General features: G+C 42.3%; 3 protein-coding genes across 6 annotated transcripts; 2 read left to right on the top strand and 1 right to left on the bottom strand.

Annotated features, from left to right (window-relative positions):
- Positions 1 to 1,532: 1,532 nt before the first annotated feature.
- Positions 1,533 to 11,908, top strand: tbk1 (TANK-binding kinase 1). Of its 2 annotated transcripts, XR_012964581.1 has the most exons (22): positions 1,533 to 1,621; positions 2,412 to 2,518; positions 3,386 to 3,526; positions 3,635 to 3,764; positions 4,082 to 4,263; positions 4,403 to 4,563; positions 4,696 to 4,806; positions 5,202 to 5,381; positions 5,486 to 5,682; positions 5,798 to 5,856; positions 6,825 to 6,916; positions 7,240 to 7,341; positions 7,468 to 7,546; positions 7,933 to 8,054; positions 8,135 to 8,211; positions 8,305 to 8,344; positions 8,437 to 8,538; positions 8,968 to 9,064; positions 9,186 to 9,286; positions 9,524 to 9,595; positions 9,720 to 10,831; positions 11,072 to 11,908. XR_012964581.1 is itself a non-coding variant. In XM_076160036.1 (21 exons), the coding sequence occupies exons 2-21, from the start codon at positions 2,432 to 2,434 to the stop codon at positions 9,769 to 9,771; spliced, it is 2,184 nt and encodes a 727-aa protein (XP_076016151.1). In that variant the 5' UTR covers positions 1,533 to 1,621; positions 2,412 to 2,431; the 3' UTR covers positions 9,772 to 11,908. The 2 variants fall into 2 exon arrangements, 1 of the variants encoding a protein (XP_076016151.1); XM_076160036.1 differs by having other exon boundaries at positions 9,720 to 11,908.
- gpr19 (G protein-coupled receptor 19) lies at positions 11,395 to 17,238 on the top strand. 2 transcript variants are annotated; one of them, XM_076160037.1, is made up of 2 exons: positions 11,395 to 11,485; positions 14,171 to 17,238. In XM_076160037.1, the coding sequence occupies exons 1-2, from the start codon at positions 11,413 to 11,415 to the stop codon at positions 15,478 to 15,480; spliced, it is 1,383 nt and encodes a 460-aa protein (XP_076016152.1). In that variant the 5' UTR covers positions 11,395 to 11,412; the 3' UTR covers positions 15,481 to 17,238. The 2 variants fall into 2 exon arrangements, with proteins under 2 accessions (XP_076016152.1, XP_076016153.1); XM_076160038.1 differs by lacking the exon at positions 11,395 to 11,485 and adding an exon at positions 12,129 to 12,335.
- Positions 17,239 to 17,598: 360 nt separating this feature from the next.
- Positions 17,599 to 20,589, bottom strand: crebl2 (cAMP responsive element binding protein-like 2). 2 transcript variants are annotated; one of them, XM_076160087.1, is made up of 4 exons: positions 20,336 to 20,589; positions 19,884 to 19,928; positions 19,535 to 19,732; positions 17,599 to 19,332 (listed from the first exon to the last, which is right to left on the bottom strand). In XM_076160087.1, the coding sequence occupies exons 1-4, from the start codon at positions 20,348 to 20,350 to the stop codon at positions 19,174 to 19,176; spliced, it is 417 nt and encodes a 138-aa protein (XP_076016202.1). In that variant the 5' UTR covers positions 20,351 to 20,589; the 3' UTR covers positions 17,599 to 19,173. The 2 variants fall into 2 exon arrangements, with proteins under 2 accessions (XP_076016202.1, XP_076016203.1); XM_076160088.1 differs by lacking the exon at positions 19,884 to 19,928 and having other exon boundaries at positions 20,336 to 20,588.
- Positions 20,590 to 21,890: the final 1,301 nt, after the last annotated feature.

Below are 21,890 nucleotides of genomic sequence, written 5' to 3' on the forward strand. Positions count from 1 at the left end.
CTCTCTCTCTCTCCCTCTCTTCTTTTCTCTCTCTCCCCCTCTTTCTCGCCGGTAAAAATGTGACTGTTTTCTCTTTCTGCAGAACAAAGACAACAGTGTGATAACCCACCACTTCTGTTTGCAGCTGCACACACACATACACACACGCACGCACGCACGCACGCACGCACACACACATACACACACACACACGATAATGGTTTTCAATTACATTACATTATACAGTTGAAACTATCATGACCAGAATAAATTACAACAATGGGAGTATAAATGGAAACACTCACAGCTTCAAATAGAACAAGAAATGCAAATGAAACCGAAACCATTTGTTTCAACCAGCCAACCGTTTATATTTCACTTTATTACATTTATTTTAGTATAGTGTTATCTATGTTGGTCCTATGTTGGCCTGTGTGTGATGTTGATATTAAGAGAGTATATCCACTGTGAATATGTCATTGATGATGATTAATATTGAAGGTTCAACCCCTTATCTATAAATTCTAGATTCTGTCCACAAGCTCAAACTTGTTGAAGCCAAATTAATCAAAAGTGTCTCAGTGTTCAGGCTGGTTTAGGGTAAAAAGGCTGTGTGTGTTCCTCCCTAAAACAACACTGCCTTCATCTCCTTAATGTGTGTGTGTGTGTGTGTGTGTGTGTGTGCGCGCGCGCGCATGCACGTGTGTGTTGCTCTGTACAAAGCTGCCCTTCAAAGCTCCAGCCACTGCCAGTGTGTGTGTTAGAGTGTGTTAGTGTGTATGACCGAAGGAAGGAGAAGGTGGAGGAAGTAGATGGCAGCACATTCTCAGCCACCGCAGGCTAAAATAAGCAACATTTCAAGTTTTGTTTCAAGTTTTTAAATCCCCAAAATGTCAACAACAGCTGTGTGACACCGCCATGAAGATTTATTTATTCAACAGTACTAAACATGCATGATAGGACACATGTGATAAGTCACATAACTCAACTGTAAATGCGGAAATTACAACATGAAATGTATTAACAGGTTCTCTAATTCAGATTAATCTAAAGGGAAATTGGTATGCGGTCTTTACCGCCCTCTACTGGCTCATACAGGGGAGTTGCAATGAAATACTTCACCTGGAACAGCACAGATGTTATTGAAGAACAACTTCTGCTCTACTGCTATGCTGTCCATCTTTAATACATGTAATGTAATTGTTAACAGTGTAATTTAATTATTGATATTATTGTTGTTGTCATTAATATTACTGCATGTATTACTAGAATTATACTCCACCCCTGGAAATATTAAAATGAAGTTTGATGTTGTTGATGATGATGATGATAATGATACATATGTGATGACACATATCAAAGTGACGTAGTTGTTGAAATGCGGTTTTTGTGTTCGTAACGTAATTTCTGGCACAATTACAATGCATTTGAAAATAAGGATTGTGAATATAACGACACGTTTTACGTCAAAAACATTCTAGTACGGCAGCACGTATGTCTTGCTCACAGCCGTACTTGAACCTTTACGGTAAAAGAACCTTTGCGCTCCTAGTCACGCCCATTATGACTATCCCTTCTCTCATTGGCCGGTTTGTGTCACAGGACCAGGCTAACAGCGGAAGAGGACTTGACTGAGCGAAGGGTGAGGAAATAAACAAAATAAATGCGATTAATGTCACCAGATTTAACCTAACGTCATTTATACATTATTAATGTCACATATCTTTGAGAGTTAGCCAACATGTGAGCTATTTTCTTACGTTTAAACGACAATGAGATGAATCCTCTGGTTGAGTTCCGATTTCACAGGCATCCATACATGTCCGCCGAGAAGAAAGTGAAATTAATAAAGTAATGTGAATAATCGTCGATATTTCCAAATAATAATCAACCAGGACTAAATTATTCTTATTCCACTGTCACATAAATATGTTGATCGTGTTTTAATGGCTTCTTTAAATTTACGACATCGCAGATAAATCGACGTCACAGCCGTTCTGTTTAGAGGACTAGAAGAGTGGGGCGAACGGGTTTGGTTGCGTTACATTCATTTTATAATTAATTACGACTGTAACCGTGACATTAGTTTAATTTTCACGTTAGCATATCGGTTTTGTTGTCTGAGGCCTGATAGGGGGGATTTCCCAGTGACAAGCAGTGACGTCATGCTAAGGTAAAAGCCTGGTAGGCTGAAAATGTAAACTTAAGCATGCGCAGTGTGTGAATTAGTCATAAAAACAGGTGTTACAAAGTTCATATTATGACATAATAATTTTTGATATCGTGCAGTAGTTCATGATCTGAATGGTACATAATAGAAGTGGAATTTTAAGGGTCATAATCAAAGATCACGCTGAGATTCCAGTTCTCAGATTTGACTTTAGCCCAAGTCTGCTGTCTTATCACTGATGTATCCCTGCTCCTCTCTGTAGGAACCTTTGAAGCTGTCAGGATGCAGAGTACAACCAACTACCTGTGGCTCATATCAGACCTGCTGGGCCAAGGAGCCACAGCCAACGTTTACAGAGGAAGACACAAGGTAATTCACCAACACACAGTATGTAAATGGAGGTGGACAGAAACCTGCCCGGCAACAGAGCTAATGAGAGTAGCCACGATGTTGTTGTGTTTTTGACTGTTATGTTGAGGATGTGGTAAGCCGCACAGTGAAACCGTCACCTCGCCATCACCCAGAGAGCGAAGACGGACGACCTGGCTGATGCACTGAGCCATCATAACCACTCATGCAAACAGTTTCTGCTTTGGATTAATTCGTAGTTTCAGTTTGTGCCACTTATGTACTCGTCACTTTTACATGTTTTTGAAGACATTGCCAACATCTTTTAACTATCCTTTCTGGGTGAAGATGATCCCACTCACTGCAACCCAGGATGTCCAGTGTTGCGCCATCACACATATCTTGTGTGAATGTGTGCACATTGCCTATCGCGTGTGACTGAAAGAAATTTGATTTGTTGAAGAAACGGCCACTGATTGGATGTCAGCGTGTCTGCCTTTTGTCCGTCCAACAGCTTTAATGCCTTGCTGCTCCCTGCAGGCTAAGAATGCTCTCTATCTGGGAATTCCCCACCACTTAACACCAGAATCTTTTAGGTGTGGAGAGGTTAAACCTGGTCTGTGTCTGCATTTATTACAGTATGAAACGCAGGACTTATAGGCTTGTTTGGGCATCAATGTTTGTTATAACAGGAGGTTGGTTAAGTGTGTGTGTGTGTGCGTGTGTGTGTGTGTGTGTGTGTGTGTGCGCATGTGTGCGTGCGTGTGTGCGTGCGTGTGTGTGCGCGCGCGCGTGACAAATAACAGTAATCTGAGAGAAATGTCTGTAGTCATGAATACATCTGTGAATCCCATAATGAAGTCTCCTCACTTTCTGTCTCTGCTGTAGAAAACGGGCGACCTGTATGCGGTCAAAGTCTTCAACAACCTGAGTTTCCTGAGGCCACTAGATGTCCAGATGAGAGAGTTTGAGGTGCTGAAGAAGCTCAACCACAAGAACATTGTCAAACTCTTTGCTGTGGAGGAAGAGGTCAGTGTCACTTAGCCGTGCCTCATTTCCCTATGTTGATGCCAGTTCCTTTAACGATGATGTCTACTATTATACTACGGAAATATATTAAAGATTCCCCTTTTTCAGTCCAACACACGTCACAAAGTCCTGGTTATGGAGTATTGTCCCTGTGGGAGTCTCTACACAGTGTTAGAGGAGTCCTCCAATGCCTACGGACTTCCTGAGGATGAGTTCCTCATCGTTCTGCACGATGTTGGTGAGCAACCTATAAGTTCAAATGAGGGGGAAGTCCTATTGAGTTCACAATGTGCAGATTTTGGGGACATGTATGTCTGAGCTTGGTCACAGATATCCATTTTTTGTGAGTTGGGGCATTCTGGAGATACCTGGTCAATCAGTCTTTGAATGGATCCATGTTTGGTTCCATTCTATGGGCTACAGACGTTTAAGTAAACACAAAATACTCCAGAATGCTCCAACCTACGGAAAAACACTGGCCGTGACCTAGTTAGTATCACTTTAAGGTTCCGGTGTCATCATACAGTATGTTGGGTGTCTGATTGTGTGTCACAGTGGCTGGCATGAACCATCTGAGGGAGTACGGCATTGTGCATCGGGATATTAAACCTGGGAACATCATGCGTGTGATCGGAGAGGACGGACGCTCCGTCTATAAGCTGACAGACTTCGGTGCTGCCAGAGAGCTTGAGGACGACGAGCAGTTTGTCTCCCTGTACGGCACAGAGGAATACCTGGTAACAGACTCCTGTCATATCGCACAGCCCCAGATATGATATCATATCACATATGGGTGACTAGTATTTCATAAAGTGTAACCCTCCACATACTGCATCTCTGGTCGTCCCTCGATCTGATGGCGTGTTTCCCGTGCAGCATCCTGACATGTACGAGCGAGCCGTGTTGAGGAAGGACCACCAGAAGAAATACGGGGCCACGGTGGATCTGTGGAGCATCGGCGTCACTTTCTACCACGCCGCCACTGGCAGCCTCCCTTTCAGACCGTTTGAGGGGCCCCGCAGGAACAAGGAAGTCATGTAAGATCAGTTTGTCCACTTTTTACTTTTTTTATAGTTCATGGAACAATAGGCCTATAATTCAGTCGGTGCTTGTGGCTCCTGCTGCTGACGAGGCGTTTGTGTCTAAACTGAGCTGTTTGTTCCTCTCAGGTATAAGATCATCACAGAGAAACCACCAGGGACCATCTCAGGACATCAGAAGTGCGAGAACGGGAAGATTGAGTGGAGCACGGAGATGCCTGTATCCTGCAGCCTGTCCAAGTAGGTTTGACCATTGGTATTAAATGGAAGACTTTATTTAATTTATATTTGTTCATAGTAGATGATACTCAACTGTCACTCTGCTATATTTGTGTGTTTTTGTAAATAAAACGTGTCACTTACATGTTTCTGCAACTGGGAGCCACCAGTGTGCAACACTAAGATTGATTTGATGTTAAACTAAGGCTGTGAGATGTTACAAATCAATATTTCTGATCAAATACTACAACATCACTATGTATTGATGACATCTGGTTACAATTTGAGAGTGATAATTGGTCATTTTTAGACGATATGAGGACAATTTGTGAAATCAATACATAAATGGGTAAAAGTACATCTATACCCGTATATGTTGCAGTCTAATGGTGTTTCCTTGGCTGGTTTGTGTGCAGGGGTCTCCAGAGCCTCCTGACGCCGGTGCTGGCCAACATCCTGGAGGCCGACCAGGAGAAGTGCTGGGGCTTCGATCAGTTCTTTGCTGAAACCAGCGACATTCTGCACCGCACTGTGGTTTACGTCTTCAGTCTGCAGCAGGCCACTCTGCACCACGTCTACATCCACGAGTACAACACGTAAGATCATTACATTTTAAGACGCATCAGGATCACGCAGACAGTGAGACCGTTACACTCCAGAGTTTGCGTCTATAGGCTGCAGCTTTTCTTTTGTTCCACAGAGCGACGCTGTTCCAGGAGCTGCTGTCCCGCAGGACCAGCATCCCCCCTCACAACCAGGAGCTGCTGTACGAGGGTCGGCACCTGGTCTTGGACCCCAGTCGCCAAGCCAAGACCTTCCCTAAGACCTCCAGGGACAATCCCATCATGCTTGTGAGCCGAGAGTCCGTGGCCACCGTGGGACTCATCTTTGAAGACCGTACGTAACTGAGCATCAAGAGCATCATAGTTTCTGGTATTTTTCATCTTTATAAACTAGGCAGCAATCATGCCAGTTTTGGCTGTTGTAACATTCTGTTCTTTTGTTTTCACAGCGAGTCCTCCTAAAGTGCAGCCTCGCTATGACCTGGACCTGGACGCCAGCTATGCAAAGGTACTAACAGACTCAAAAGCTTCAATATTATCTCATTCATAATAACAATGAGTCAGAGATTATTTTGGCCAGAATAAAGGTATAATCATAAAAGCGTTGTAATCATTAAATTTTGTGACAGTGTTGATTTAGCAGCAAAAACTGAGACCGCAAATTAAATTGGGTTTTAGGGAGTACAGTAAGCAGAACCAAAATAGAAATATCTTCATTTGTTTTTGAGGGTTGAAGGGTTTCAGGGCTGCAGAGTGCGAGAGCCTGTTTTTACGTTCAGAGAGACGTTCTTTGGTTTTCCAGGAACATTTGACACAATGTTAGAAGCAGAGGACACGAGAGCCAGAGAAAGAGATCACTGCTCTTAAATGAGTTTAATTCTTACGACGGCTCTGCGTCTAATCACTCTGTGCTCTGTCCAGGCACAGAGCTGTGTAATTGCTGTGCCGTTTTGAATAATTGAACAAATGGAAGAATAATTCTCACTGCAAATCCCTGAATGAGTCCAAGAAGGCGCTGCTCACATCTGATGGAGTTATAAGCACGGGTGTCAAATGTAAAGTTTCAATTTATAACATTTTCTACTGTCAAAATAAGAAAGTTCTTTCACTGCCTTCGTACAAAAATGTTCTATTGGAACAGATGATTGTGCTTCTGAATTCATTTCAAAATTTCTCAGTAAAGGCAATGAAATCTCAAGTATTTGCATATAAAGGAGAAATTGTCCTACAGTTTGTTCAAATAGAATAATCTAGCGAATTTTCATAGGATCACTTCATTTTCACTGTAATGAATACATGATTACTTGATTCTTACCAGGAAATGATTAGGAGACAATAAAGAAAAAACATGTAAGTGGCGAGGATCAGGCCTGAATAATCACGTCAGCTTAACACTGGAGCAGCTTTTTGTTGTATTTACCTTTACGGTGTTTTTATTGATATATGTCTGATATTGTTGTTTCTTTTGTTGTTCAGACTTTTGCAGGTGACGTGGGACATTTGTGGAAAACCTCTGAGTCTCTGCTGGTGTATCAGGAGCTGGTGAGGAAAGGAGTCCGTGGTTTGAAGTAAGTGCACGTCGGCGCTGTAAGAATGTAAACAAAGCAGATGTATGGCTTGCAAACATCACCTGTAACTGTAACATCCTGCAGCTCAGCAAGCAGTTTAGGTTAGATGAGCCTCACTTCCTGTTTGGTATCGAGATATTCAAAGCTCTTTTACCAGGATGTTGTAAAAAAACGTGGTTATTTACACAACCCTTATTTCCCCAAACTACTAGTTTTTAGTATGTTACTGCTTGGAACATTTAATCTTTGTTGCTCGTCGTCTGTTTTTGTGGAGAATATTTTTCATTTTGTAAAACGTCTCCTCTGTGCCCTGACTCCTCCAGTGAGCTGATGAAGGAGGACTACAGTCAGATCCTGCACAAGAAGTCAGAGGTCATTCACCTTTGTAACTACTGCACCCAGATCCTGGAGAGGACAGAACAACTGTGGGTGACACCAACACACACACACGCACGCACACACACACACACACACACACACACTCGCACAATAACCTGAAGATTAAGCGTTCGTGCTCATTCATCATTAACATCTGTGGTTGTGTGGGGCAGATTTGAGGTGTTGATGCAGGCCAACATGCTGTCGTCAGAGTACGATGAGATCTCAGACATGCACAAGAAAGTATTAAGAGTGAGTATGCACTTCTCTTCACATTATGACATCTGTTTAGGGGGTTTGCCTTCATCACAATCTCACTGATTGCACTACATGATGTTTCCTTTGGAGATAGTTAAGAGCGATAGAAAACTTCATGTAAGTTTGGCCTTCCTTTGGAGCAACATTTAAGATTTACATACAGGCCGTCGCCATCATTGGCAGCAGAGAAATCAGATTAAGCTAAATTAAGATAATGAGTGGGAGGATCCATATTACATATTACAGGTGGGATCATCTATTCCATCCTACAGGAAGAGCTGGAGAAAATGGCCGGGTAGAGGAACCATGGCCTCAGATGAGCGGTGGAAGACAGACGGATGAATGGAAAATAAAAGTCATTGTTCTTCGTCCTCCTGCAGATCTCGGGTTCGTTGGAGCCAATAGAGAGAACATCGCAAGATATCAAGAGCAAGTTTCTACAAGGAGGACTGCTGACGGACACCTGGACACAACAAGTGGGGACGCACCCTGAGGACAGGAAGTAAGACTCTGTTACTACTACAGTACTGTCTGTGTTTGTGTGTGTATTACCATTGTGTGACCTTTGGCTTCTCTCTGCAGTGTGGAGAAGATCAAAGTGCTGCTGGACGCCATCACAGCCATCTACCAGCAGTTTAAGAAAGACAAAGCAGAGCGACGTGAGCGGAGACTATAACCTATGAGCGATCTGAACTGTGAACATCATACATCCTGTATGTTGAGGTTTTTTCTTTCCTGTGTCTTGTGTTTAGGTTTGCCTTACAACGAGGAACAAATCCACAAATTTGACAAGTAAGTCTGGATTCTCTTAAAGTCGCCTGCATTTCTTTATTCGCTTGTGTTTCCTTTCCGGCCCTGACCTGTGTGTTCGCTGCTCTCCACAGACAGAAGCTGGTCCTACACGCCAGCAAGGCCAGATCTTTGTTCGCAGAGGAGTGTGCCATGAAATATCGCCTCTTCATCTCCAAGAGTGAGGAGTGGATGAGGTAAACTGACTTGTGCTGGAAATGTGCTGGTTTGAGTGTGAGTGTGAGTGTGAGTGTGAGTGTGAGTGTGAGTGTGAGTGTGAGTGTGTGTGTGTGTGTGTGTGTGTGTGTGTGTGTGTGTGTGTGTGTGTGTGTGTGTGTGTGTGTGTGTGTGTGTGTGTGTGTGTGTGTGTGTGTGTGTGTGTGTGTGTGTGTGTGTGTGTGTGTGGAATTTCCAAAAGTCCCAGAAACAAGCTTTTGTGTCTTTGTATGGAATCCGGCTGCGGTGATGTGCTTTGATCGTTTTAACCTTTATCTCATTAGGTTTCTGTGTCTTGCTGGAAAAGCACAAGTGGCGCGATGGCTGGCAGTGATAACCCTCATGTCGCTTAGCAACCATGTTTGCAGTGTGTGTCAACTCTTGTCTTTGTGTTACCGTCGTGTCTGCAGGAAGGTTCATCATGTGAGGAAGCAGCTGCTCAGCTTGTCCAACCAGCTGATGAGCATCGAGAAGGAAGTGACCATGATCATGGAGAGATCCATCAAGGTGAGCAAACAGACCGTCACAATAAAAGCCCTTATGTGAAAAGATAGACCTGTGCCTCAGCATGACATCAGCATATGCAGATGACAGAATTGTGTGTGTGTATGTGTGTATGTGTGTGTAGCTGCAGGATCAGCTGCCTCAGAAGGTGTTGCCGCTGGTGTCGAGCGGGATGAAGCCTCAGGCGTACCTGAGTCAGAACACGCTGGTGGAGATGACGCTGGGGTGAGAAACTTTTACTCCTTCACACTTTGTCATCCTCACACTTTTCTTCTCAGTGTTTGAGAATTATTGTTGAATTGAAAGTTTCTCTCCTCTATTCAAACGAGTACATGGTAATATCAACACTTTGCAGAAGTAAAGGACCAGACGGGTTTGTCTAACTGCCATGTTCAACACAAACGCCTACAATATTCGCGGTATGAATCTGGGGAAATGCTCTAAGCGCAGACTCTCTTTCAGGATGAAGAAACTCAAGGAGGAGATGGAGGGAGTGGTGAAGGAGCTGGCGGAGAACAACCATTTCTTAGAAAGGTGAGGGAGGAAACCTATGTCTGACAGTCAACACGGTCACAGTTGGAAGAGAAGAAGATTTCCCGAATTTTTCTCAAATGTCAGATTCATGTGATGTTTTTGTCTGTGCGGTTCCTCTCCTCAGATTTGGTACTTTGACACTGGACGGAGGTTTGAGAAATGTCGACAGAATCTGAGATTTTCTGTCGCCGTCGCAGCTCGACAGAGAAGTCCTTAAGCTTTGCCAACTTGTAAATATTCTGTGTCATCATCTTGTAAATATCACGTCAACATGTATGAATTTCGCTTTTTGTATGATCTCCTGAGTCTGTTGATGAATATACTGTTCATGTACTGTTTCTCATTATTCAACTCAGCTCAGTTTATCAATGACATTGTGGCAGATGTTTGCTCGTCACAGATGTTAAGACCTACCAGGTATCATATTCCATCTCCTATGTGCTTGTCATGTATTTTATGCATTAAATATTGGCAGTGGTCAGTTAATTGCACTTTGATTGTAAGATTAAAAGTAGAAATTTAGGACATATTTTGTTTTATATACCTCTTTCTCTTCATGAGTAATGAATGGAAGGATCTATTTGAACTCAGTCATTTCTTAGCCTACCATGCTTTGCTCTGTAGAAGGTGCAGTTTTTTTTGTCATTAATCAGCTTCGAAATGGTAGATGACTGTTTGAAAGCCCTGTAAATAAAAAAAATTCAAAATGTATAAATGTATAAATGTAAACAGTGCTTCAATTCTTAATGATATGATAATATATATAACAGTAAAACTGCAGTGCTCCATGAAATCGCCTTCCAGTGTTACAGCTCTCATCTGAAATATTAAGGAAGCAACCTAATTGAATGACAGTGTTTTTATGCTCTTATGCTCAGGCATCAGGACCGCAAAAGTTTGAAGCCCTGTGTTTTAGAAGAAGCGAACGTACCATCATCATCTTCCTCTAGCAGCTTGAAGAAGAACAATAAGCCACAGATGGAAGGCCAGATTGGAGCTGTGGGTGGGGGAGACGTGGTTAAATCCTGTTCAGGGATCCAAAAATGTTTGGTCAAGCCTTGTTTAGTAGGAGGAACACAGCATCATCATACTCCACTCCAGATACGAAAAAGACTCAGACAAATCACCTCAATCCTACAGCTCAAAAATGTGAATTCTGGCTTTGCATTTTAAAGGAAGAAATGTGCCGTTTTCCTCACAGAAGAAGAAGAGGCGAGCATTGGATAATATGTAAAGGTAAGCTTGTATGAAATGTCTTTCCTCTGTAGGGTGTAGTGTACCGTGCAGCCTCTAGAGGTCACTAGTGAAGGTGTTTTTTTTAGCCACTTGTGGCATCCAGATTGTGACTTGTTTTCCTTTTGAACCTGTTAGTGCTACACAGTAAACATCTTCAGCGATGTGAGGGGAGCAAATTGAAGGTTTGATTGTACAAAATGAGTAAATGGATCATAATGAGAATAAATGTGTTTGTCATAGAGCTGGAATATGAGTCCCACACACCTTGGACGACACTGACATCTCAGCATCTGGCTGGCTGCCTAGCAACCCTTCCACAGATGCATGATGGTCAATTTGTGCCAGAAAAAGCACTGGATGCACCTTTAAATACATACAAGCCTTTAAATACATTAAACATTACTGTGGCGTCTTTTCCTTCCCTCAGCCTCTCTCTCTCCTCTCACCTCCCTCCCGTCACCTCCATTGTTGGTATCCCATGGTGACTGACCTGCTGGAAAATCACCCTCTCCTCAGCGCTACGGTTGCCATGGCGATATGCTGCGACAGCACCCCCGTCACCATCAGACCAGTAATTGTAGATGGACAGCATCTTCTCCTTTTATAGAGCAGACGTGCTGCAAGCTGACGGGAACACAGCAGGCGGCCCAAATGGTATGAAGGTCGGGGGAAACTATATGTTCATTTGGTTTTTCAATAATTAATTTACATGTTTAGTGCAGTGGACACACGTGTACACACACGCACACACACACAACATGCAGACTAAAGAGGCAAGGAGAATAGTTGAATTAAATCTGTTAATGAAATATTTCTTCCTCCCAAAACTAAACCCAGCGTCAATGTTCATTTCTGTTCTGTTCTGTTCATGTTCTCATTTGTGAAATGTTTAAGAAGGTATAGATCTGTTTCATCCCCTAACAGTCATTTTCTTGTGGTGAGGATCGAATTATCTTGGAAAGAAATGGTTGTTTTTTTGTGCTCACGAATAAATAACCACCAAATTAGGCCTCAATTGCAAAGCTCCATCTTAGAATAGAAGAAAAAGATTACAGCTGTAGTCAGATAAATTGAGCTTTTGATTTAGTTTCCTCTGCCTTTGAAGTGTTTATCCCAGCCCTGCATCTTAGAACAAGAAGGCTGGGAGTGTGTGTGTGTGTGGGGAGGGGGCGGGGGCGACGACAGATAAACAGGGTGGGGGATTGAATCGTTCTGCTTTCGCCCCCCGAAATGTTATGGCCGGTCCTGTATTTTAGAGAGAGAAAGCACACCATTCTCTTCCTCTTCCTCCTCCTTCTCCCCCTCCTCCTCCTCGCCCTAGTCCTCCAGCAGCTCTGAGAAGAAGAGGCATCAGCCAGACAGACAGGCAGGAAGACAGACAGACAGGCAGACAGCCATACGAAGCATCCACGATGTCTGCGGGTTTCACTCCGCTCTCACATCCGCATTGAGTCGCTGTGAAATCGGATAGAGAATGACGGTTTCCCCGCTGCGCCCGGAGCCGGTGAGTGTTTTCCTCATCACGAAAACACCGCCGAAAAATATCAAGACACACGGCGCTGTTTGCGTGGGATCAACGCACACAGATGTGATTCAACGTCTCCTTGATGTTTGTGTGTATTTGTGTGTGTGTGTGTGTGTGTGTGTGTATGTGTATGTGTGTGTTACCATTCTTCTTTATGTAATATTTGCTGGTTTCGTGCATCGTTTGATCCATAAACAAGATGCAGGAGCAGACATGTTGTCCAGGCCAGATAGACGTCGATGCTGCTGCGCCTTTAGTCCTGTTGGTGGAAGTGACACGGTCTGTTTGTTTGTTTGTTTGACGGAGGTATTGATTTAATATTTGATTATTGAATTAATATTTGATTATTGTTGTTCTTATGCATCTATTTACGCGACACCGAGAGTCTCTAATCATAATGTAACGTGAATCTATTTGTATCTCATTAACCTTATTGGGTTTTATTTATTTAATTATGTGGATTATTTTTCCCCTTGATTATTATTTTTATTTAATTCATTTTTATCATGCTATTTATTTTGCTTTTATTTATATTCTATATTTTATTTTATTTTTCCATTTCCATTTTTCCACTCCCATTAACGTCTCCTTCTTCAGACTTTACCTCTGCATGACGTAAATAATCAATAATAAATATGTTTTCATTTCAGGTTCAGCCCTTTATGTAACTCAGTCCATTTATTCCATTACTGCCATTTTTGACCTCATACACCAAACCCTGTGACCTTTATTTCTCTGTACTTTGTCAGTGTGTGGTACTTTACATGAGCGATTCGTGAGTTTACTCGCTGGCCGATCATGACTCAGTGACCTGTAGTTTATTTTGAGAGCAAGTGCAGAGGTGAAGTGATGACTAAGCTGCTCCAGGGGGTAATCAAAGAGCTTTACATTAATTAATTAATCAAATCTATATATAAAGTCAAAGTGAGAGTCAAACAGACCATAAAACATCAGGTTCAGCCCAGTTTTGACATCCAGTGTAATTGTGTGTGTGTATGTGTGTTGTGGTGGTTCACTCACTAACCTGCCGATCAGGTTGCTAAGTGAAAGAAGCAGCAGAGTAAACATGCAGACGGTCATAAATGCAGAGCTTTTCCCTGTGTGAGCTCCCTGGCATCCTTAATGGCCGCCCTGAGAGAGAAGCTGCATCTCTGTAGACACTGAACCACAGTAATGAATTAAACCTCAAAGCACCAGTTGGGATCCTGCAAATTAGCTGCTGCTGCTGCTGGGCTTTATGCTTGAAGTGGTTGACTGAAGTCCTGGATGAAATACTAATATATGTGTCAAAGGTTTATTGTTGTAGTTTTGAAAAAAATCTGATATCTTTTTAGTTTTCCATGTATAAGTCCTGTATGGTTATGAGTAAATAATGATAGTCATCCCATTGAGGCAATTAAAATAAACACATTAATTTTATTACAATTTCATGCCATGTGTTTGTGTAATTTTCATGATTACTGATTAAGATATACATACACATCATACTACTGTGGAGGCCGAGGAGTAGCACACCGCTGATAAATTTTGCTTTATGACACAGATGTAAATGTGATTTTGACATTTGGTGTCTAGAGAATTTACAGTCACACAGAAGTGATTCTAAAGTATAACTTTATTTAGTGTTTAATTAGTTGTTTCAAGTCCTTGACAGCTCACTGAGGTGTTAACATCATAATGTCTACTTTCGTAATTAGAGACAATCATGCCATCCATTGTAATTGTGTCCATAAGACTTACGGGTGATGGCGATGCTGTTTTAAATGCTAATGATAAATGTGTTGTTAAAAAATGTGTTTTTTCTGTTTTTACAGCGCCTCCCTGTGGCAACAGAATAGCTATGGTTTATGCCCAGTCAGCAGATTCAGTTGGCGTCAGTCCCTCACTTCATTCACCATCTTTCACCTATCAGATGTCCTTTAACTCCTCTGAGAGGGAAAACTCAACTGTCCTGGCAACCTTACCCACAATTCCCCTCTGCAGCCAAGAGGGCTCGTCCGCCTGCCAGCCGAACGCAACCTCGGCCTACTATGACCTGACGTCGGCTGAGGTTGCTGTCCTGGGCTTGGTGTTTGGGGTTCTCTGGCTGGTCTCCATCCTTGGAAATGCTCTTGTCTGCCTGGTCATCCACCGCAGCCGCCGGACTCAGTCCACCACCAACTACTTTGTGGTGTCGATGGCATGTGCGGACCTGCTGCTGAGCCTGGGCTGCGCTCCTTTCATCCTCTTGCAGGTTGCCTCGGGCCGATGGCCGCTCAGTGCCGCCGCCTGCAAGGCGGTGCGCTACCTGCAGCACCTTTGCCCTGGAGTCCAGGTGTACGTCCTGCTCTCCATCTCTGTAGACCGCTTCTACACAATCGTCTATCCCCTCAGCTTCAAGGTGTCCAGGGAAAAGGCGAAGAAAATGATCCTGGCCTCATGGCTGTTCGACGCTGCCTTCGTCTCTCCCTGCATCTTCTTCTATGGCTCCATGTCGACAGATAGCAGTGTGGGTCATTGTGACTTTTTCCTGCCAGACCGTTGGGGCGGAATAGCCTACGCTGTGGTTCACCTCCTCGTTGGTTTCGTGCTCCCAGTGGTGCTGATAGTCTGCTTTTACCAGCGGGTGGTCCGCTATATCTGGAGGATTGGCGCAGATGGCCACACGGTGCGCCGGACAATGAACATTGTTCCTCGGACTAAAGTAAAGACCATCAAGATGTTCCTCATGCTCAATTGGGTTTTCCTTCTTACCTGGACACCCTTTTATATTGCTCAGCTATGGCACCCAAGGGAGTCCAATGGTCCCAGCAGGCAAGGGGTGCTGTTCTTCACTGCCATTGCCTGGGTCTCCTTCAGCTCCACGGCATCCAAGCCAACCCTGTACTCTGTCTATAATGCAAACTTTAGGAGGGGCATGAGGGAAACCTTCTGCATGTCATCCATGAAATGTTACCGCAGTAACGCGTACACTATCACCGCCAGCTCCCGGATGGCCAAAAAGAACTACATCGGGGTGGTGGAAATCCCAGTGCAGGCAAAGACCCCCGGCAAGGACTCAGTTTATGACACGTTTGACCACGAGGCAAAGGAGAAGAAGCTCGCTTGGCCCACCAACGCCAACCCGCTAAATACGTTTGTGTAAGTGAGCCAGGACGGTTTAGAAACTGTGAACTGATATAGATGATATGAAAACTATTCAACAACCACAACGTCAGTATTGCAGCCCAGCAAACTCCCGCAAAGAGATTGTGTTCAGTTTGTAGAAAGGGCTTTTTCCTGCCTTCATGTGTTGTTGGAAATATTGAATTTATGATTTAAAGTCGTAATTACCAATGGAGTTTTTCTGTGATACCCAAAATGCTGAGGTGGGACTTTTTAGGGAGGCCTCGCTGTAAATGAAGTGTGGAAGCTTATGAGTAGCAAGTGACAGCAGTGTGTTTCCTAATGTACACACCCTCTGGCAGCCATATTGGACAACAACAGCAGTGACCAGCTAGCCGTTTTTGTACGTAAGACAGTTTATTTCTGTGCTGTTCACCGAGCGGCATTGCCAATCTGTGTTTCTCTATCGTCAGTTTGTTGACTAGCTTTTCACAATATCAGCTCATGTATCAGCTGTGTGTCGTAAACGCATCTTATTTGCTGCTGTAATGTTTCTAGTGGAGGTTAACATTAGTTGTGGCTACTAGCCGTAAACTACAACTCAGTGTTGTGTAGCATTAAGTCTTTGGACTCATTTCTAAACTGCACTGTATCTATATTACATTTAGGCCAGCAAACGTCAATGAACAAGGTCATGTTTGTTTATGAAATTTGTCGTCCTGCCTTCTAAAGGATTATTTTCTACACTGCAGATTCATCACAAATTGCAGAAATGATCCCAAAGGGTTAATGTGTATAAGGAGTTGATCCTTATTCTCCAGATATGTACATCCGATCAGGTGACATGTGCCATTGAAAAGCACTATGAGGGAATTAATTGTCACATTAGCCAATCAAATGTTCGGATAGCCGCGACACGAGGGCTGCTGGAGCCAGACTGTAACTTCCTGTCTGTAAAACTGCTCACTGATAAAGGAAAGTTACCTCACATAAACAAACCATATGTGGTGGCTTATTCTCCTTTTGCCTGTTGCCACCATACTGTGGACATATTAATGTTTAATTTTATTAATTATGTTCTTATTTTCCTGTAGAGGTTTAGTTTGAAATGGAAAAGTGATTTGGTGAGCAAAAAAACACACTGATCCACCTGAGTGAAAACAGGCTCTTGAAAGTACTGTCACTTTAGAGCCTGCTTTATTGTGACTTGCCTGAGCTGACATCACTCACTGCCTAGCCTCGCACTGCCCGGTTGTGTTTGTATTTGTATTTCACAGGTTTGTCTTAATGGATGTATCCATACGTTTTGACAACGTTCAGCACAATCCCCCCTCCTATATTACATGGAAAAGGAGAATAATCAAAGTGGGACGGTTTCAGATGAGCTTTAGTGTGCCCTATTTTGATTGTTTTCATCCACATGTGCAGTTTTACAGCCAGCCAGCCGAGTGCCTGATAACATCTGCCTAGAGAGGACACTGCCTTTATCATTTTGCTTTACCTGCTCGTAAAAAAACAACAAAAAACAAACAAAAAAACATTGTGTAATGATACACTTGTGAAATGTCGACTTTCTGTATACTGTCAACTACTGTGATTTCCAAGTCCTCACATTATACTTCAGTGAAAGTAATTCAGTTGAAACATAAGATGCATATACATACACACATACACACATACACATACACATACACACACATACATACATACATACATACATACATACATACATACATACCGATGTGTGGTTCTGATGTTTTAAATATGTTGGACTGTGTCAAAATAAATTATTCTTTTATCATTTGAAATGTGCTCAGTAAACTCAGCATAGACAAAGAAAGTGACTTAAATGTTGTTCTGTAAGTCATGATTGCATTCTTATCATTTGCCACAAAGTTCTATAAAAGTTGAAAGGGGGCGTGGCTCATTCTACAAAAATTGCTGTGCCTCCTGAATGTATCGGTCTACATAAAAGAGATTTTGTGGCACTCAGTTATGCCAAACAAATGTTGACCTGACCGTGGAGCTGCAACAGGGAATTCTTGTCAGTAACTTCTGAACCTGCAAAACAAACTCAAACCTGTTGCATCTCTTTAATTAATTTCTAGTGTCATGAAATTCACATTTTTCACTAGAAAATAATAGACCAAGAGGCGTCTTGCTCTTCTTTTCCTTTTTATTCTCTTTACAAGCAGATGACAAGAAGAATTACAGAAGTAGTGGAACGACCATAGACACTCAAAACTCAGACATCAACAAACTCACAGCTGTGATTTATTTCTATGAGAAACAGAAAAGCAGGTTTCACTCACAGATCTCACACAGTAAGTTTACATACACATTATACTGATTACTTGCACTGCGATTACAGATTACAGTATAAATAATTAGTAGGATGCATGCATGCACGGAATGAATGCAATTCCACTGTTATCTGAGTATACATGAATCATTCCGTAATGAGAGTATGAGGAGATGCCTGAATAAATTGAATTACATTTCCATTATCTAGGTCTGTTATATCCATTTAGATTTATGCTGACTTCAATCACATTATGGTTGTTAGGTTACAAAAAAGTTGGTTCACCGCATCAATTGGCGAATGAAGTTGATGAAGTTTTAACGTGCATGAAACCTCGACGGAAAAGTTTCATTGACAAAGTGCTTATGACAATTTTGAGAAGGTGCATCATTTTTGACTTATTTAGGAAATTAAATACCACTTTAAAAAAACAACAACATTATGAACAGCTAGTTTGCATTAATAAAGATTAACTGATTGAATATAGTAGTTAGGAACAAATCTAGCAACACCACGCACAGACGAAGGTTCCAGCCATGTGGTGACGGCCTGAATCACAGAAGGTACGAGGAGACATTTGGTCAAGTCAAAGCAACTGGATCATTTCTAACAAATTTGTTCACAGAAAAGGAGAAGCTGTTGCTTAAACAAAAAATAAAGCAGCGGAAATGCAACTCATCCCACTAACGGGGACATCCAGTCCACACAATACATTCATAAACACGCATCAATCCACAAAGTGCTTTCTCTGAGCCCATATAAAATACAAATACAAAAATATATTGTACATATATCCAATCGACTTATCAACTTCGCTGTACAATTTGGTTCCTGGTCAGAGTCTGGATGTGCCGGAAGGGCGGCGACAACCGACTTCAGGCTTCAGACATCTACGTTTCGTTTTCAGTGCTACACCAGGAAGGCCCTCACTTTTCTGCAAACTCTCCGAAATGTAATTAGACGCAATCCCTTTGGGTATTTTCATCAATGTCACCTTACAGAGTGAATACACAGATCACCAAAGGCAGCGACACACAGAAAACAGCTTCTACAGAGCAAAATAAACCCAATTGCATGTATAGCAACACACTTCAAATCCGGTATGACATAAACTCCTAAATGGAATCTAAATTCATCTACGTGAAACAGCTGTCAAATCTAAATTCAGATTAAAGCGATAAATGTATACGTATAATCCATGTAGGTAATGTGTAACAAAGAAGACAATCACTTAGATTAGTGTAATTACATACGAGTCTTTGTGAATAACTCATAACAAACTCGCTTTCCTAAACCAGATGATAAACTGTGTGGACTGAAGATGATGGAAACAGGAAGAGTTTTGCTCTAAAGCCTTGGTTTCGTCCGTCCTTAGCCTCCGTCACAGTGAGAGGTTTCCATTACAGAAGCTCAGAGTCATCCTCCAGGCTGCTAGCCAGACTGGCCGTTACTGGTGATGCTGTTTTTCCCATGCTTGGATGTCTTTGTGCTGCTGCCCCCTTGAGGAATTTTCTGGTCGTCACCTGTGAGAAGGGCCTTGATCTCTGAAGGGATCTTCCCCTGGTCCATTGCTGAGCACCACTGTTTGTACTGGTGGGGAAAAATACAAGAATACAGGTATGTGGGGATGACATCAATTTACTACAATTCACATTATATAAATGTTGTTCCCATTTGAATCCCGAGCTAAACTGACGGATAAAAATGTTTTCACAACTTTATAGGGAGTTTACAATATATTTTGCAGATTTTATATGTAATCCATCAGAAACATAGAAATGAATGTATGTACCATCTCCAGCTCCTCCCGCAGAGCACAGATGGCTCTCTCCTTACTGGAAACCAGTTCCTCCAGGTACTGGTACCTCAGCTTCTTCCTGGCTCGGCATTCCCGTGCACTCTGACGGCTCCGCTCCAGTTTGGCCTTCAAGTCAATCTTTGCAGGTTTGCGGCCACGTTTGCCAGGCTTTTTCACTTTACCACCCACCATCTAGAGACAGAAACGACAAAGTGTTGTTTATCAGTCTAAACATTCAATATGCAGATCGCCTTCGTACCGCTAAGCAGGCACCAAGATTGTAGCACTCTATGAGCCACACCTAACCATAACTTTTTACAGAGCTACAAACATTATACCATACCTGCAGACTACTGCCACTGGGATACATCTTCCGTACCCGAAGACACTTTGATATAAAAACACAGCAGTGTATAGTACAGATAATCAAAATACAAGACAATCCAAAATACAACACAAGATACAATTAGAGTACAAAAACAGATAAACACATGAAGGACGCAATTAAAATCAAATGCAAATGCTTGTACATGTCATTTGTTTACACTGTGGGTATGTATGACATCCCACAGTAGATTCGTGGGAATTTCTGTACTTCTTTGTGGAGCAAAACATTGGAGCTAATAATGTCTTTACAGCTTTAACGTGTAAATACAGTATAACTAGATTAGCACACCGTTAGTATAGTTACATGTGCACCTAAAGAGACTAGTTGACTTTGGTTAGCTTTATAGTTTCAAGTCTCAGCCTAAAGACAAAACGTAGCTAAGTCACAAAGCATGTTAGCTTTCTTACCTTGTTATCATCCATTTTGGCCAGCGCGACGGTGTCGATAGCTGGTTTAGCTACGGGCAGTTAAAGTAGCAGGGACGAGCCGCTTATGGTGTTTGAGAACGACGCTAAAGTCAAACTACGCGAAGTAAACACGCATCACATCACAGCTGACATGTAACAGAGGAGCTAACATAAACAACGGCAGACGTTTTGCTCTATGTTTACATCAAGAAGCGTTTCCGGTTGACGTAACGCCACGACTTCTTCTTCGTCTAGTAAATAGTCTCGGGTAGGTTGTACGGCACAAAGCGCAATGCTGCCTCTTACAGTTGTTAACATGCACTACAACATATTTGTTTTTACTTCAGGTAAATACTGGTAGACGAGTCTTTGAAGTATCTTTATAAGTCCCCACGTCTATATCATATTTTCTACTTGATCCATTAAATTATACCATTCAGTGTAATATTCTAGTTTTGCTTGTTTTCTTTCTTTGAAAAAAAATGTTTTTGTACTTGGATTTTCTATTTGTTTTGGCAGACATGTTGGTCAGCTGTATTATGAAACCTGGAAGGATAATGGAAGAATTTGTAAGGAGAAATACAATACAACTGTTTAGTTCTGTACTTCTAGTCCAGGGAATTGGAGAAAGACTAACATTTTAAATAATTTCTCATATCCATGTGATATTTCACACAGTGAAGTAAAACATGTCAGAGTGTCTCAGGTGTCCCATCTGAGTGTTTCCCTTCCACTTGTATGACTTTTTTCAGATGTCAGATAACATTCTCCTATGTTGACCTGACACACGATAACTTCCCAGGGCTTCTGAATTGAGAAGTTAAGTCCACCACCAAATATTCTTAATTTTCTCTGATTGTGTTTCTGTGCTCAGTTGGACTGCACAGCACTCACAAATCACAGGTATATGTTTCCCTACTTGCTCCTTGGGTGTCGGACGTCAGCAACATTCTTCTGTATGTGTATAAATGTCCCACTACTGAGATTTCTGGCCTTTGTGTGTCTATCCAGAGACAATGCTCCTCTTACTCTGGATAATCCAAAGGCCGCATTGTTCACTATTTTCAATGAAAACATCAGTCGTTAGTATATACTTAGCAATGAAAAGTCTTGTTGAATAATCTTGGTTTCAATCAAACTTTGAGACAAAAACTATTTCAGATATGCTCTAGTCAATGAGATTCCCTGACCTCTGGGTGTACAGAGCTATGAGGGGTCCTACTGATCTGGTCTGTGTGGGAGTCACGACCACAAACAACTGGCAGACAACTAAAAACCAGCCATTGTTGATTCACATCAGGAGCAGCCATGGCAGGGAAACTCAGCAGCTGATGTCGAATATGTGGCAGTCACAACACAATACCAGCAGGTTAGCAGGCAGCATTCATACTCTGGATGTTTCTACAGACAGTATTCACTATGCTGTGACCTTTAGTACCTTTAGTCATCAGCACCATCTACTTACAAACACACTGTGTGCATGCGTCCACTATGTGAACCACCAGAATTTGAGTCATGTGTTGCTTGTCATATTGTCTCATATACAACTATTTAT

This window comes from Genypterus blacodes, unplaced genomic scaffold (genome assembly GCF_046128005.1).
Source record: "Genypterus blacodes isolate CSIRO-AG114 ecotype Tasmania unplaced genomic scaffold, CSIRO-AGI_Gbla_v1 ptg000103l_1, whole genome shotgun sequence".
Lineage (NCBI taxonomy): Eukaryota > Metazoa > Chordata > Actinopteri > Ophidiiformes > Ophidiidae > Genypterus > Genypterus blacodes.